The sequence below is a fragment of the Alosa sapidissima genome, chromosome 22 (assembly GCF_018492685.1).
Source record: "Alosa sapidissima isolate fAloSap1 chromosome 22, fAloSap1.pri, whole genome shotgun sequence".
Classification (NCBI taxonomy): Eukaryota; Metazoa; Chordata; class Actinopteri; order Clupeiformes; family Clupeidae; genus Alosa; species Alosa sapidissima.
Genome location: NC_055978.1, coordinates 13,824,582 through 13,842,408, shown reverse-complemented (window position 1 = coordinate 13,842,408; position 17,827 = coordinate 13,824,582). Strand labels below are relative to the sequence as shown.

At 43.5% G+C, this 17,827-nt stretch overlaps 2 protein-coding genes across 4 annotated transcripts in view; one reads left to right on the top strand and one right to left on the bottom strand.

Moving 5' to 3' along the window:
- Nucleotides 1-168: 168 nt before the first annotated feature.
- Nucleotides 169-8,424, top strand: ino80db (INO80 complex subunit Db). 3 transcript variants are annotated; one of them, XM_042079606.1, is made up of 10 exons: nucleotides 169-620; nucleotides 2,178-2,424; nucleotides 2,997-3,682; nucleotides 3,955-4,060; nucleotides 4,505-4,714; nucleotides 5,251-5,360; nucleotides 5,881-6,014; nucleotides 6,454-6,680; nucleotides 6,981-7,138; nucleotides 7,357-8,424. In XM_042079606.1, exons 2-10 carry the CDS (start codon nucleotides 2,207-2,209, stop codon nucleotides 8,187-8,189), a joined length of 2,682 nt encoding a protein of 893 aa, XP_041935540.1. In that variant the 5' UTR covers nucleotides 169-620; nucleotides 2,178-2,206; the 3' UTR covers nucleotides 8,190-8,424. The 3 variants fall into 3 exon arrangements, with proteins under 3 accessions (XP_041935540.1, XP_041935542.1, XP_041935543.1); XM_042079608.1 differs by lacking the exon at nucleotides 169-620 and adding an exon at nucleotides 798-816; XM_042079609.1 differs by lacking the exon at nucleotides 169-620 and adding an exon at nucleotides 2,713-2,775 and having other exon boundaries at nucleotides 2,343-2,424.
- An 8,607-nt stretch (nucleotides 8,425-17,031) lies between these two features.
- The window catches only part of kcnj3b (potassium inwardly rectifying channel subfamily J member 3b), an 11,190-nt gene continuing 10,394 nt past the window's right edge, over nucleotides 17,032-17,827 (bottom strand). The window contains exon 3 of the mRNA XM_042079611.1: nucleotides 17,032-17,827. This exon is cut by the window's right edge and continues 218 nt beyond it. Within this exon, the coding sequence (XP_041935545.1) occupies nucleotides 17,249-17,827 (579 nt within the window). The 3' untranslated portion in view covers nucleotides 17,032-17,248.

Genomic DNA, 17,827 nt, shown 5'->3' with positions numbered 1-17,827 from the left:
CTCGGGGGAGATACCCTTGAACTTAATGTCAAGCACAACAGGTCCAGTTAATGAGAATCAGTTGGATTTACCCCGCTGTATTACAATGATACATTGCTTTATTGTGTCTCCGTATCACAAACATGCCTATTTTAAAATTTGGAGCCATCGTTACGGTACAATATCTCAACAAAGTTAATTTCCAATATGGTTGCAAAGGTTGTTGTTGTACTGTTGCCTGTTGTCATGTCCCCCCAGTGCCTGTAGTAGGCTTGTGCTGTGAGAAGCCTCACATCCGACGACAAAACCAACACCCCCTTGTCGTTGTATACGGACAGTTGTTATTCAAATAATCGACACTAAAATGCAGTCGGTGTCCGTACAAATGTACAGGCATGGGGATTAGCAGGTAATTGCTCGCTAAAAAAGTAAAACTGGCGGTAGAAGCGCCCCATAGGGTATAATAGCCGTTTCTAGGTAGCGCTTGTGGTGAATAGCGTATTCAACACTGAAGAATCGAAGGTAGACGGGGCTAACGAAAAGCACCGGGCTCGAGCTGAAGACATCCTACCTAGCGCGCAGAATAAAGCGGCTGAAGCTCTACGCGAGGTCTGGGGATTACATGGTGTGACAGGCCAACGGTATTTACTTCCATTTATGTTCAAATGTTGCTCAGATTTGCATACAAAAATACGCATTGTACAGCTAAAATGTCACACAGTTGACTGATTTTTATATTGCTCCAATTATTTTTTGGAAGCAATATGCTATTTTCCCAACGCGGACTGCTTTCGTGAAATATTTAATAGGTAGTCGATATATTTGAATTTTAAATTGGTAAGTATTATATACAGACGAATTTGTATTATGCATTTTAAAACTAGTGTCAAGCGTTCTTCAAAACCGTAAATAAACGTTGCTGGTTACCTTAATTACGCTAACTAGGCTAGCAAGGATTTGTTATTGACTAGCTAGCGAGTTAGCTATTACTTATTTCCGCTTCCTCATCCCTCAAGCTTTTATCGCACCTTTTGGTTTAAAAAATGTATTTTTAAGGTAAAATTTCGGTGGTGACGTTTGAGTCATACGATTAATTAACGTTATCGTTATCTTTCTTCATAACATAAAAGTGGGCGGGTAGGCTGTCCATCCTCTTGCGTTTTGGAAGTTGTTAAGCATGACAAGTACCTTGCCCGTCTCGTAATATTTGCGAACTAACGTTACAAGCGTAACGTCTCTGGTAACACTACAACACTTGAAGTGATACATAGAAGACTTTTCTGAACTGTGACTCGCCTCTTGCTTTGATACCGTGTCGGATATTGATGAATACAACTCGGTAGTCGTTTTTCGTTGTAAACACTTATGGTTTACAATGCATACCGTTTCTTTTTAATGCCCGTGAAATAATATATTCTTGCTTGATTTACCTGAAAGATCAGGTGGCAGGTGGCAGATGCGTTCACATATTTTGTGCATACAATATTTAAGAGTCCACCAGTTCTTGCACCAGTTTATGATCTTCAATATAAGTAACATGGTTACTAACGCCTCACAACTTTCTTTTTTTCCATCATGAAGAATTTCCTGTGCATTGCCATTAATAGGTGTCACAGGCGACTAGTAAGCATTGGCGTTACCCGCTTCCTCCAAGTAAATGCCTGTAGGCTAGTCTATAATGATCGATCACGCCCGAATTTTGTATTCTGCACAAGCTTGTTGACAGAAGCGGATCCCAGGTGTAAGTCTGGAGAGTAGCCATGCAGTTGTCCATGAGTTAGATATCAGTGAGTGAACTGTCAAGTGCATGGGTGAAAAGTTCAACTTAAAAGTTCAAACGTTAAAGCTTTTGCCAATAAAAAAAAGCTTGTATCTTCACTATAAAAATGCACAGGTTTCTCATTACTTGTCGTTGATCAGTCAATTCGTCCGCGCACATTTTCTAGTAGTATTCAATATTATGAGGGTGTGGCTAGCAGGTGAGTGGAGAAAATCTGACCCTGATCTGGCATGTCTGTTCCACAGTCAACCATTATCTTATGACTGCATCTAATGAGAACCACACCCGTCTAACTGCTCACACACTAACGGATCTGGCCTTTTTGGGGTAGAGCTAACTCTTGGACTTGTGGATGTTTGGGCCAAGCAAAAAATTACATCTCCATGTGCTTTTTGTTCTCCCCCTTACATGTATGCAGCTAATGTGCTCCAACACTCGAGGCACGGGATGTACGAAGGCAAACACATCCACTACTCGGAGCTGGACCACAAGCCACTGTGCTCCTACAGTCCCAAGCTGTGCAAGCAGCGACGCCTCAATGGCTATGCCTTCTGCATACGCCACGTGCTGGAGGACAGGAGTGCTCCCTTCAGACAGTGCGAGTATGTGGCCAAGTACAATAGCCAGCGCTGCACCAACCCCATCCCCAAAGCAGAGGATCGCAGGTATGCGTGTGTGTGCATGTGTTTGATGCACTCAGTCATATGCTGTGTAATACTGTGATGTTCAAGATTACTGAACTATTCAAGGGGGTATGATAGTTCAATTAGTTGTATTTGTCAGTTTACTCGTGATTAGAGGTTAGGTGAAGTTTTCTTCCAAGTTTCCATTCAGATGGTTTAACACTTGTTTTCTCAGTAACCTAAGTAAGGTTTGGGATATTACACCAAGACCTAGTGGTGACTTTAAAGTGTCAGGTTTGTTGGCCATTTACAGAACCCTTTCTTCTGTAGATTTGGGAACGAACAGGAAGCTGATTTCCTGCTGTAGGCATGTGACCTGCTGCTGCCACAATTGTAACTGACATCAACTGCTGTCGAATGATTTGTTCCAGGAATTATTTCAATTTGAAAAAAAGAATAGTACATGGTATAGAGTACAATAAATGTTTGGACAGAACTAATTTTAAACATTTGTCTTTACATGTGCTGTGTATTGCCAGTTTTATGGTCATGCAGTCTAGGTTACGAAATGAGTTCTTGATGCCCTGCAGTCATAGAAGTCGTCTGTCTGACAGGTATTGCAACAGCCACCTGCAAGTCATGGGCGTCCTGCCCAAGAAGGAGCGCAAGAAGAGGCATGACTCCTTGGAATCTCTGGCCCTCAACATTACTGTTCCCTCTCTGGCTCTGAAGACCTCCAATGGGCTTGACCACCTACCCCCATCTCCACCCCCGTCCTTACCCTCCTTGCTGTCGCTGGACCCCTTTGGCCTGTGTGGGGGTGAGGCCTTAGTCCAGAAGGAGACTTTGCTGCCGAAGAAACCACCTCAGGGCCGGCAGAACAACAACCCCAAACAGCGGCCGATCCGAGAGGCCGAGCCAGTCAGGCAGTCTCCCCTGCCAGCCGCGCCCGGCCGCTCTTCCGTTCATCTCCCTCAGCCAATGAGCACGCAGCAAAAGCCGTTAGTCCCTCCCACATCCATGCCCATCACGTCTTACTCAGTCGGACTTCAGCAGGGCTTATGCAAGTCTGTACCACCTCAGACGCACACAAGTTCAGCTTCCTCAAATCACAAACTAGAACCGGGCCCAAGGCCTGCTCCGAACAGGAAATCAGCCCCCTCCACGTCTGCTCCTCTCCCCAATAACACCAATACCACCGTACCTGGGCGCCTGACGATAACACCTGGGAGGCTAACGCGGCTGCACAGAGTCATGGAGGAGCAGTCGACCAAACGCAGCGACTTACACCCACATTTTGGTGAGTCTTTGGCCAAAACCGAAGTGAATTTTCACAAACTCTTCAGAATAATTTATATGGACATTGAGACTTCAGAAATACCTTTGGTAGTGTATTTTGTGATTGTAACATTTTTGTGGTCTGTCTATTTGTGTTCTCACCTCCTTTTAAAACAGAGTTTCTCAATTCTCTGTACCTACTCGGATAGAGGCTTGCTTTGTCTATGTGATTGCTTGTGTTGGTTGTCAGTACAGAGGAGGATCGATGTAATAGGACTTAATGTTTTGTAACAGGGTTAGACTGGTCTGAGGACAGTGCAGCAGAGGATGACGATGAGGAGGTGGCGAGAGTTGCGTCCTATCAGTACTGGAGGCTTCAGTCAAGACACTCAGAAGAGAGGTAAGTCAGCCAGCTCTAAAAAACGCTCTTTATCTTATTAACCTTTTGTAGTCTAAGCAACAGTTTTTTTGTCAGAATAAACATAATTTTAAACATGACTAATGCAATCTCTATGAGAATATTTAGTAAATGAATGAATTTTCAGAAAATCATTGGTTTTGTGTTTCACATACAAAGCATTGCATTGCGCCACCTTGAGTGACCTATTGGGTGTTAGCAAGAATGCCAAGTCAATATTATAATCCACCAGCTGTACAATATCTGCCATGCACCTTTGTTGAAATGAGCTATTGACTGGCATTGAGCTGAATATGCTCAATAACCTTATCAACTGCCCAAGCATAGAGGTGGTGTTACGGTGTTATATCCCTGTCAGTTTATATTGACTGTGTGTGTGTGTGTGTGTGTGTGTGTGTGTGTGTGTGTGTCTCTGTGTCTCCTCAGTGCTCAGGGTTGCAGCTCACGCAGTCAGCGTGTGGCGGGTCTGGCCTCGTACCTGCAGCAGAAGTACACGCACCTGCGGCGGGAGGAGAAGGCCCTGCATCGCCACAGGAAGTCACAGCGGGCGCTGCGCGTAGCACTGGTGGAAGCAGCCACACAGGACCCCGGCCACACGGCAGAGTTTGTCCCCACGGTGAATGCAAAGGCCTCAAGGTAAACAGCACACACACGCACAGAGAGAGAGAGAGAGAAAGACAGAGAGAGAGACTCGCACTCATTCATTTAGTGATGTAATGTCAAAGAGATGCACATCTGTGGCCACATCACACATAGCATACTATCTTTCTACAGAATCCAAAAAAGAGAATAGAGGCACTCTGAAGTTGAAAAAGTATAAAACCTATGGGTGTCCAGCTTTGTTCTACTTCCTTTTTCTATGCCCTGATGAAGGCCAATATGGCCGTAACGCGTAGGCCCATGTGCTTTTAACCAGTTCTTGCCATGTTAAATGAAAGGCTTTTTATACTTTTTCAACTTCAGAGTGCCGCTGTATTTTCTCTTTTTTGGATTCTCACTTCAGCCATCGCATAAGAGCACCTGAGCAAGGAACTATTTGAAATCTCCTGAGCGCCCCCATTGTGTCTTCACTATCTTTCTACAGATTTTCTACAGACCATTTTATGTGCCTCATGCAGGTGAATGTGTATTATTGACGCAAAACTTATTGCTGTTAACTGTTGTCTCTCCAGTAACAGGATGTCATGGAAGCAGGACTTTCAGGCAGGGCTCTGTACTGGCAGCACCAAGGACGAGACATGTCGGAACCGGGCCCTGCCCTTCACACAGCACTGCTTCCAACGTATCCTTCCACCTAATCTAGAACCAGTACAGCCGAGTGCATAACTGTGGTATACGTCCGGATGGCCCCATGTCTATAAAGGCCCAATTAAGGAATGTCACAGTGATGTAGGGCCTAATTGCCACACTCCAAAATAGCGACCAGATTGAAACTGATGTCTCAGACTTGCCTCCCTTTCAAGAGAGTTCCATTATCAGCATCATAGTTGGCCCCACAAGGCTTCCGTTTTAACATTCCATACGTTATCTTAATGCAGGGGAAGTAGATTGGGAACCAAATAGAACATTCAAGCGTTGTTTTTGTTTTTCTTGTTGAAAGGGTCTATAGTTATACTGTGAAATAGTAGCATTTTCTTCTGCCTACGCTTTCATTTGAGTAGGGATCTACAATGAAGTTAAATGGTGATCTTGAAGAAGGCTGGAACAGGGAGGTTGTACGTGTGAGGTCGTAGCACATAGAAATGGCAGTGGTGTGTGTTTTGTGTGCACCTTGTATTGTCCTTGACCTTTGTCCCTTACAGACATTCTGTCGAATGGCTCTCAGCAGCTCTTCAACAGCTGTACGGCGCGTTTCGCCGATGGCGCACAGTGTTCCATTCCGGTCTTTGACATCACGCACCAGACGCCACTCTGTGATGAACACGCTAAGAAAATGGTGAGCTGCTGGAGCAGGTTCCTTATCTGTTCTACACAAGGTGTAAATATGTAAATGTGGAGGCACATAGTGGCCCATTGTATTTGAGCACATCATGCGCTAGCTTCTTAGACAGACTTTTTACACCTTACACTCAGTCAAATTCAATGGCGGTCGCCAACGTGTGATTTGGTTCCCACTATGTTTTGTATGACCCTGAAAGAAATATGGGAATTTATGTTCTTCTTACACAAATTCAGGAAGTAAGAACGTATACTAGTAGTCACTGTGGAACCGCTCTGCTCACCTACCAAAGTTTTGGTCTATGATGTCTCTCCATTGCCTACTCGTGCTACTCACTGCCACACCAGATTGCCCATTATGTTCACCTCCTTCATCCTGGTGGTTCTTTCCTCAGCCATAACTGATGTCTGTCTCTCTTGACCCTGTTTCTTCTCAGGATAACTTCCTGCGTGGGGATGTGAGTCGCCGCATGTACCACCAGCAGCAACAACAGCAGAGGAAGCCCCTACGGAAGCCCAAGCCAGCTGCCCTGACCAAGAAGCACAAGAAGAAGGGCAAGAGAGGACCGCGGCGGCCCCAGAAACCCATCCCCCCCGCGCTGCCCCAGGGCAACCTGGGAATGCCCTCCGCACTTAGCGTCCCCCCACAGTCCTCCAGCATCAGGTGAGGCTGCGTCAGGTTTCTGGCATGATGGAGCTTAGCAGAAAACATCAGCAGGCTTTTGTGAATTCCCAAATGGTCCTTTCCATTTTGAGCTTATTATCTTTAGCCATGTCTTTATAATGTTGCATGCAGTACACTACTCTTACAAGACTGCAAATTGCCCCTCGAGGACAGATAAAGTATTTTGAATTTATTCATTGAGGGAACCTTGATCGCATTGGAAGACGACGTTATATGGTGCATGTGTGTTGGCATTCATGGTTTCATGATCTGTAATCATTTTTTTTTTTTCAATATTAGGAGCCCGTTGACCCCAGACCTAAGCACTGATGAATTCCCTGATGACATCCCCAATGACATCAATGACATTTCACATGAATTGGAGCTTAACCAGGAAGACTTCTCAGATGTTCTTCCAAGGCTGCCAGATGATTTGCAAGACTTTGACTTGTTTGAAGGTACATTTATTTACTCTCTCTTTTCTCAGCCTTTAGGGTAATCTTAATCTGTCTTGACTTCACTTTGGATTTAGTCTTATCTTTTTTTCGTGTATTCACTTCCGTGGTTTTGTATACTGTTGCTTGGTCATCCTTGGTACAGTCTCAGTTGTGATATTATATTAGACAATTATATTAAAACATTAAGTTATTTTGTAACCTTCTGTGTTTATGCACAGCTGCAGGTAAGACCAGCGAGCTTCTGCCCACATCAGAAGAGGCAGATGAGCTGGTGCGCGTGCTACAGGCCATGGGCTCCTACCCAGAATCCCTTGCGTGCCTGAGCGGCATGGGCGACCTGGGTCACCCGGAGGGTGTGGAATCGCGGGCGCTGGCGGGCGGCGTGGTTGACCTCCTGAGCTCGCGCCTCTCCGCCGACACCTTCTCCAGCCTGGAGCTGGACCCCAGCCTCCTCCACCCGACGGACGACGGCTTCCCTCCGTCGCCGCTGTCCCCTCAGCACCCGCTCACGCCCCCGTCCTCAGTGCCCAACGCCACGGTCCTCTCCGACGGCACCTTCGCCCGCAGGCAGTCCTCGCACCTTGCAGCCGACGGGAGCGGCAGCAGTGGCTGCAACGGTGGTGGGGAAGGCGCCGCCTGTCACATGGACTTGCACAGGCTGCAGGACCCCACCGCCGGCCCTTGGAGTGGCCTGCCTCTGAGCCTGGCCGACGGGCCTCCCTTTCACAGCCTGGTGGGCTCGGAGACACTCCTGCTGTCTACGGCATTATCCACCCCTCCGGCGTCTCTGCCTTCGGGCCCTTGCCAGCCTGCGGCTCCCCTCTCCGCCCTCCCCCAGAGCAGCCTGACCGCCACGCCTGCCCCCTCCGACCTCCTCTTCATCTCCTCCTGCACCTCCTCTATCTCCACCTCCGCCTCCCTGCCTCAGGACGTTCTCTGCTCCTCCACCCTCCTCAAGCATCCCTCGCCCCAGCTGCTGAGCCACTGTGGGATCCCCAACGACCTCCAGCCGCACCACAGCTCGCCGGCGCCCCCTATGGACCAAGCGTGAAAAAAAACACAAAACCCTTCCTCCCTCAGTGCATCAGCCCGATCTTGGCCACAGTGAAAAGACCGTTAGTTACACCACACACACACACACAGTATTCAGGGATCATGTTACAGATTATAAGTGTCAGGGGTCTGTCTGGTAACTTTTCATTTTTAGATCATCTCCTCGTTGGTTAGTAAAGTGTCTTTTTTGTCACATGAAGTATATTAGTATATATATATATATATATATATATGTATATATATATATATATATATATATATATATATATATATATATATATATATATATATATATATATATATATATATATACATATTACACACAAAGCAATAAAGGCTTCCCTTCAGTATAGTAGTTCCGTTTTGTTTTTGCTCATAGGAAATGGTGGACAACCTTGGATTTTTTTAGAAATTAAACATGCATATTTATGAGTATGAATATGAATAGGTTAGTGGTCTGCACATATGGTTTTTATCGACGAGTGAAAACGTGTGGTTATCGGTGGAAAATGTGACTATTTAAAACAAACAAAAAAAAAATATGGAATGTTTTTTTGTCATCTGCGCATTTGGTGGAGAAGGTAATTTGCCCTCAGTTTTGTTTGATGTCGATAAAAAATGGTTGTGGTTTGTGACTGATGGTGTTGTTAACATGCTTTTGGTTGCTGTAGAACTGTGTGGCTAGTGAGTGGCACGGATATTAGTCAGATCCCCCTCATGGCCCTTCTACGTAAAACAGCATCTCCTGGAGTCCCACGTGAGAAACAGCCAAAACATGCATTGGCGTCAGTGTTCCCTGTGCATGCCCTCAGCCTCTACCTAATCCTGCTTTTAAGATCAAGACAAGGAAGACTGATGGCATTTTTTTCCTCCCTCAGGGATTCTGGAGGCCAAATTTTGGGGATTTTCTCAAAAACAGCTTGAGTGGTTTTAAAGGTATAAGGTAGTTAAAGCTGCTTTTTGCCAACACACGTTATAATAGATGACAAACATGGAGGACGACTCAGATAAATCCTTTAAAATTCCCTTGTATTCATTGAATGTATTGTTATCAACATCACATGAAGCGTCTGATAGTCTAACAAGCTTTTATGAGTCCTTTTTATGTGTTAAAGGTATTTTTATGTATTCAAGATGTTTACATTTTTACGTATATTTTTTCTCTGAACAGATATTGTAATATGTGTGCAATACACATGTACTTTCTGTATAGTGAGAGAATTTATCTTTTCAGTTTTGTTTTTCAATGTGTGAATTAAACTTGCTGTGACCATGGATTGTCCTGTTTTATTTTTGTGTTCGATGGAGATCAAATCATGATGCTTTTTTTCCGTCAAAATAGGAATATAGAAAATCAGCTGCAGGAATATTATGGGCCGCTCTGGAGATTTGTTAATGGCTTCCTCCGGTGGGGTCTTCTTTTTATGATTGCAGCAGAGGGCGATAGAGGCTAGACGGAATAAGCCAGTAGCCTCAAGTCCCAAAAATTGGGAAAGTTTCACAACAGACCATCTTGCCTGTAGACGAAGATCATATATTGGCCTAGAAATAGATCGGCTTATAGTTTTAGCCTATAAAGGAAAAAGGAAAAAAAAAGGTGTAGGCCTATGCCGCAAAATGCACAACTCGCGCATGCAGTTTTCATCATCTAGTTTTGTCCATGGTGTTCTCCTTGAACCCTTGTCGTGAATTTCAGAACCTTAACATTAGGCCTATATGTGTGGAAGTCACAGAGCTGACCACATACATTTCTACTATTTGGGTTGACAGTATTTTGTATAGCCTAATTAAACTTAAAATGAACATATTTGGCATCTGTAAAGGCAGTGCGTCTTTGACATCGTGTTTATTCCGATTTCAGCGCAAGAGGATTGAGCGCACGCTTTTTCACTTTGGAGCAGACACTGGCGTTACCTAGCAACCACTCCGGTACGGTACCCTCTCGCGCTTAGTGCCTGGCCGAATTCCGCCGTTGCTGTTTCTATTTCTGTGTAGTATCGCAGTCGCCGTCTGCTGAAACATTCATGGCACAGCCGTTTCGCTCGCTGTCTCTCTAACAACGCAATCCCCCAGCTTCAGATTCAAGGTTCGGCGGTTAGACTTTTCTTAGGTTAGAGTCTGGTTATAGTTAGACTTGAAAGTCTGCATGATGCATGCATTAGACTACAGGCTAATCCTTCTTGAGTTCGACATGAGAACATGATAGGCCAGATGTTAATGGCATGATCTGAAATGCTTGACCATGACCTGGTCCATTCTAAGATAACGCTCTTTTCAGAGAGATCCCATAGGCTACAACAGAGTAGTGGTATTTGAGTCAAGTGAATCTTAATGAATGGATGTTTACCAGCATGCCCAGAACTGATGGAGTTGGGAAAAGAATGGTTACAGAGGGCCTTGTGAGGACTGTTGTCAGTAATGGTTTTCTCTCACTTCAGTGATTCCAACCACTTCTGCACTGATGGATTAAAGTAGGCTATATAGGCCTATTAGATCTAAATATTCTTGGTGGTGAAAACATGAATAATCTAATATCCTATTTAAAAAAAGGCTGGAGTTGTAGCCATTGTCTCATTCGACTATATAAGGCCCTAATCATGCCTCAGGCCTTAATTTGTCCCTTATTCAACCCTAAGGCTGTAATTTGCCAGTGCCTGTTTTGTGTTAAACCTGGATGCAAAGGACTGAACAACATGTGCAATAGATCCAAGCAAAACTTGGCTTGTGTTGTCTCCAAAGCTTTCCTGTGGCCATGGCATTGGTGTGGTAACCGGTAGCCAGCTGAATCTTTCACCCAAATTGCTTCCTCTGTCTGATTTGACTGGCTCCAGATCCAGTTTTGGCAATAACCAGAATCAGAATGCCAGTGCCAAGTCCTTGGAAAGCTTCCTGGATAGTCTTGGTATGATATTTTGACTTCCATTTCTTCTTTAGGATAAAATGGAAGTGCCAGTGTAAGTTGTGCCAGTGTAAGCTATGCCAGGAAGACTCTAATTCGATGCTACTCATTCATTCATGACTTCTGACCAATCACCAGTCTGCTACACCTGTCTTTATGACTCGGCTGACCTGTCCAGCTGATTTAATTTCCTGCTGTCTTGTTCTGGAAGGATCTGCATGACTGAGGATGGGTCCTATGCTATAGACTCTTACACTGCTAACTTATGTAAAAAGAACTTGCCTGGACACTTTAATCCATGCTAGATTCTTTAACAAAAGGCCAAGCTTTCGGTCATCCGACCATCATCAGGACATAACAAACATGGTGGTCGGTTGGACGGATGACCGAAAGCTTGTGTCGTGGATTTCTATGACTTAAAGGATGCATGTATGGTTTTTTATAAACTTTAATTTTACTGCAATTATTATGAGACTTCAAGGCCTGTACACATCTTAAGCAGACCAGGCCAGGTGTCAAAGAGTGGGGTGAATGAGTGCACAGTGACACTGGGCCTAGACGGTCAAGAGCGAGAGGATGAGGTAATGGAAACTGGAAAAAAACAGAATCAGACAGTTTTGCATATAATTTTTATATATGATATGACAAGGGGTCCCACCAATATCCATAACCTTGGTGGATGCTGATAGGCCAACAGGTGTCTTTCGAGGGAGGCGAGAAGGCCCAACTTCAAGGTTAAGGAGTATAAAAGATAGGCCGCGGCCATTTTGATTTCAGATCTCATCGGGGGCCGCCATCTGATGACATCTCACTTCACCCTATTGCTTGACACCTGGTCTGAACATTGTTCAGGATTATCACTGCAATATGGTGAATAAAGATTCAGCAGTCTTCAGAGATCTCCTGTCTGTTTTGTCTCCTTCGGACGCCTTGTCCCAGAGTGCTAATTAGTAATAGTCAAGTGATAAATTGCTAGTGGATTCGAAAGTGGACTAGTTTTTCCACGACTAGTTTTTTTTTATTAGCACATAACTTATTCACACAAGTTAGCAATGTAAGAGTCTTTAGCATAGGCCCCGTCCTCAGTCATGCAGATCCTTCCAGAACAAGACAGCAGGAAATTAAATCAGCAGGACAGGTCAGCCGAGTCATTATAAAGACAGTCTTGAAAGACAGGTGACATCCGACCATCATCAGGGCATAACAAACATGGTGGTCAGTTGGTCGGATGACCGAAAGTTTGGCCTTTTATTAAAGAATCTAGCATGGATTAAAGTGTGCAGACAAGTTCTTTTGACATTTCAGTTTTGGTGGGTCTTTAGCACCTTTTATCGTGAGAGTGGGGTACTTTGTTTGATATTGCTAACTTATATAATTGTAAATCCTTTAATGGATTGAAACATTTGTTAACCTTCATTGTTGCCTGAATCTTTCTGGTTGAACTGGACTTATGTGAGGTCTTCAACTGTTAAAACATCTTTGTGTGAGTAACATGATGAGTATTATGTCACTCTGTCAGTTCAACAGTTTATAAACTGTACACCGTTGCTGTGTCAACCATCTGCGTTCCCTGCTTTTGACGCCAACAATATTCTAATGGAACAGTTTGTACACACAGCTGCTGTTTTACTGAGAGTTAAATTAACAGGATTTTTTTTTGTCAATAAATGAATCAGTTGTCTCATTATTTCAAAGCACTTGGCTGCTACGGAGCACACTCACATACACCTAAAATACATGGTATTGATTAAAATGAGAAATTCAATTGTGAAATGTGCAAACACTAAATTATTTATTCGTTATAGTGTCATTAAGGATGCATTAACTTGGCACAAATGCAATTAGGGCATGAGGTATGAAATGAATGAAATGATGTGAGCTGCTCTTTTCAACATCTTCCATCTTGGAATAAATTAAAATTGATTGCACCTACTTGCCAACACTGGGAAGAGACTATGATGACAGTAGCTGATACTATTGGATAATTGCAATAATTATTGTTGGTATTATTGTTATCATACACAGTAATTGTTGTTATTATACAGATTCCAAGTACAAAAGTATGTGTACTTCAACAAAATGTTTTATGACACATACTTGTATGTACACTGCTAAAAAATAAGTCTGACAGTTCTTGCAAAATAAAACAACCGACACAAAAGTTTTACTTGTGCTCAGAACCAAACAATGTCAGAGTACTGATCCAATGTGTGATTGAAGTGTTCCCTTTAACTTTTTGAGCATTATATTTTCTGGCAGATTGCTTGTATTTCTCTCTTCCCACTGAGTGCAGTTAGCGACAAGTGTGGTCAGATTTTTTTTACATAAGAGCTCATCCTCCAGGTTGCACAGTTGGTGGTAGTGTATGCTTACATTTACACACACACACACACACACACACATGCACACATCGTCAGTCTAATTAGTCTCCTGCTGTTAAAAGTTCAGGACGGAGTCCTGTGGTGAGCTAACGTGCTTTAATATGTCTTAAGGGATTCTCACTGCTGGACTCATTAAATAAAATGATCGGAATGAGGCAGGGCTGCCAAGCATGCTGTCCTGGCAGGACTATTATTCAGTGCTCAGAGGGAAAGAGAGAGAGAGAGAGAGAGAGAAAGCATATCTAAATATAATCGTGTCATTGAGGTCTCACACGCTTTACACAGGTTATGAGTCTTCATTGTCTTCTTCCCTAAGGAAATTTGGAGCACTGATCTAATGGCACTCAGTGATGAAACATATGAAATGTATTTGTTATTAGTGGGTGACTAATTAAAACATATATCTCACATTTTATTAAAAGTCCGCAGCACATCTTTTGTGTTTTCCAATTTGGGTTCCTACAGGGAGACCAGGTTGGTATGCCAATCTAAATGAAGGGGTTGTGTCCCTGTGGGGCTCTCACCCCCAACCCTTTCCTTTACTGTAGCTCGATTCATGTCAAATCTCAACCAGTCTGAGTTTGTATTCAGGAGCCTCTTCCACACCCCTTACCTGTGTGGTTGATAGCATGCCAAGTGTGAATGCTGATTAGTGTGAAGGGCAATGGAATATTTATTTTAAAGGCCCCCACATATGAACTGCAGTTCTGTCTTGCCTCTGTCACACTCTGGGGATTCAAGTTCAAGCTGGGTTCTACAGTTCTTCTGACATATTCATGCTATGATGTTATATAAATGGAATTAAATTATGGGAAGTTCAGAATCCTTGCCGTTGAGATACCCTGGAAAGCACAAAGCATCTTTGACTATATAACTGAAAAAGAAAATCACTAAATATGTATGGTATGTTCACAGATGATGATATAACTGCTGATGATAACACTACTGGTCAAAAGTTTGGGGTCACTTATACATTTCCATTCCACTCCATTACAGACAGAATATCAGCTGAGATCAGTTGTATTGTTTTTTTGTTTTTTTTTTAAATCAGGGCAGTAGTTTTTAGATTACATTATGTGCTTACATAATTGCAAAAGGGTTTTTGACTGTTGTAGAAAGAAATGGCTGATATTTAATGCAATATCTACATGGCCCATTATCAGCAACCATTAATTGTTCGAAAGGTACATTCTGTTTACTAATCTGATATAATTTTAAAAGGCTTTAGAAAACATTGGAGAAACCTTTTGCAATTATGTAAGCACATAGTGTAATCTGAAAACTGCTGCCCTGATTAAAAAACCAATGCAATTCAAGTGACCCCAAACTTTTGACCGGTAGTGTATAACAGTGGACAATAGTATGCAGTAAAATACAGTGCAGTTAACTTACACATCTTTAGCATCCAAAATAAAAAATCATACTACAATTAATTATGAAAATAGGCCTATTCAGATATTAAACGTTCTCTCCTTGCTGAAAATGCAGTTCAAGCCCCGGCCGTGGCGCAACTGGCTGGGGCACTTGCACCGTACTCCGGCAACCCGGGTTCGATTCCCACCCTGTGGTCCTTTCTGGATCCCACCCCGACTCTCTCTCTCCCACTTGCTTTCTGTCATTCTCCACTGTCCTGTCGTTAAAAGGCCCAAAAAAAGAAAATGCAGTTAATTTAGTACAAGATGGCTTATTGGGTAACATTATTGAGAATGTAGTGATATGCCTTTGATAAATTACAGCATCAATCATGTCATGTCATTGTATTTGACACAAAATATCAAGATGAGTTGATCAGCTCATGTCTCAACCCATGATTTTGGTATAGCTGGATTCTTCGGGTGTTCAAATCAAATGTTCAGAAATAAGTCATTTTAATGAGCTCTAAATTTCAGTATCTTCAATATGTCTGCCAATTAAAATGAAAGTCTTGTTTTTTGTGTATAAGTTATGCATCACATTGATGAGGTCTGAGGGTGATGAACTTAATGAATGTCTTTGTTTGAAAATAAATCAATGTAAGGCAGATGAGTCATTTAAATATAAAAATGTTCACATGAGAGATTAAAAGAGACAGTGGGCATCAAGAGAAGAATATGGTTTACATAGCATTTACAGTACTAAAGTGTTCAGCGTTCCAGTGATTTTCAGACTCAATGACTGTCCTAAGCATTTCCATCCATTTTTTTTCAAGTTTCAGCTTCGTGTGCCAAGTCTTTTTTCCTCCAAAACATGTTTGCTTTCTTTTTCATAACAACGTCACGCCGAGTGTCACCGTGCCCAAACCGCCTGGACACAGTGACACGAAGGCTGTGGCAGATTGAGCCGTGGAGCAGGATCGGAGCTAAAGAGATCCTGGCACAAATAAACCCTCTGATCTCCGCCTCGGCTTCACAAAAGCCCACAGCCAGCAAACCTGTCAATCATCCACATGGCAGAGTTCAAAGAGCAGAATCACACGACTTTTATTTCTGAAAAGGAAGACTTCGACCAATACTGATGAACACATCCAATACAGACAGCACCTGACAGAGTAGCCTCTGTCTTATGCCATAGACAGGGGCGAAAAAAGGATCCTCTATAAAGACATTTATAACACATGTATACCAGAGCTATAATATTATTATAAAGATTATTGTTTGTGTCATAATAAGAGTGTGTAGTAATAGGTGAAACTTTGCTGACCTAGGATACAGTTGAGCCACAGAGTTTTGTGCCTGATAATCTCAGTGAGAATTTATTTATATGTAAGTCGCAGTGCAGTTCTTAAAAAGCATCGCAGAGAGGTATTAAAAAGAAATGCAAAATAACATAAAACGCTCCTGTTAATATAGCTCAATTGTTATTGCTTCCGTTTTTCAAAACACATATGCGGCAGAAAGCTGTAATGGATAAGATTATGTTCTACGTACATCAAATAGATTAACACTCTTCAACCTCCCACCAATTGAGTAAATCAACTCAAACAGACAATCCCTGTGACTCAGTGGAGCTGTGACTCCAAAACACAAACAAAGCTAAAAACACCTTTGAGTGAACAGTGAATTGCACCCACTTGACAAAGTTAAGGCGTATTATTTGAGTCTGTATGAGCTGTTATCTTTAAATACTACTTTACTACACATGCATGAAAATTACCACAGGTGACTAAATATTTATATAACACAAACATAATATATGTGCCCTTGTAAATGGAATATGTTTTTGTTGAAGTTATCTGACTGATTTTTGATATTTCCTAAAGAGATTTATTATAAATATGTTATACGTATTATTCACATGCTCTATGTGGTTCAAACATGCCAACATGTTTAAAATGAATTAGCTGCTAAAAGGTTATTTGTTCATAAATCCTGTGATGAATATAAAGTCAGTGGTAACGTTATTCACGTTCGTAAATGCCGAGGAAGTGAATGCAGGAGGGATGTTAACAGGTTTGAGTTCATACAAGAGTAGTCTCACGGAGCCAGACGTGACTGACTTCTGTACCTCCCCTGAGTGCACATCTAGGGTTCATTTTTGGTACTGGTTGGGAGGAAAAATAAGACAAGGTTGAGACGACCAAGTTGAAGAGCACCATTTAGCCTTTCATATTAGTGTCTGAATCAACGTAAATGCCCGTGATTACAAGAGGTGTTGAAGAGGTGTTGGTTTAGAGATTTCAAATCCTCCTTACCATCATTAACCATGTAATATTTTTCACCCACATTTGAGCCAAAACGGTTTGTCCCTTGGTGTGTACTGTAACAGGTTGGACTACGTGAGACTACTGCTGGATATTGTTCATTTCAGGCTTAAACCTGTGAATCGCTCCGAGTTCATCTTCCGCAATTTGGGCGGCAGGTTCCCGTCTAGCCGTCCACCTATGCCTCCCCCTCCCCCAGCCAATCTCTGCAGCTTCGGGGGCAAGTCCGAGACCGATTGGCTCATGGAGTCGCAGGCCCCGCCCCCAGCCCTGCTGATCTTGGGCGTGGGCCTCTCCTCGGCCAGCGGCGAGCTGACGGCATGCAGGCGCTCCTCGGCCACGCCGGGCGCCGAGCTGATCCGCTGAAGCTTGACCGGCAGTTCGCCCAGGTTGTATGTGATCTCTGAGCTCATGCGCAGCAGCTTCCGGGGCATTCCGTCCAGCGCACGCCCCCCTCCGGCGCTACCGATAGGTAGCGAGCCGTCCCCCCCTCGCCCAGTCAGCCTCTGCAGCTTGGACGGCAGCTTGGTGGCGTTGCTCGCTGCGATGGGTGCTGGTGGCAGGTTGGTGGAGCCGCTCTCCGACTCCCCCTGCTGGTCGGAACCCTCCAGTGTGATGCTGCCAGCCTCGCCTCCGCCTCCACCTCCTCCACCTCCACCTCCACCACCACCACCCGC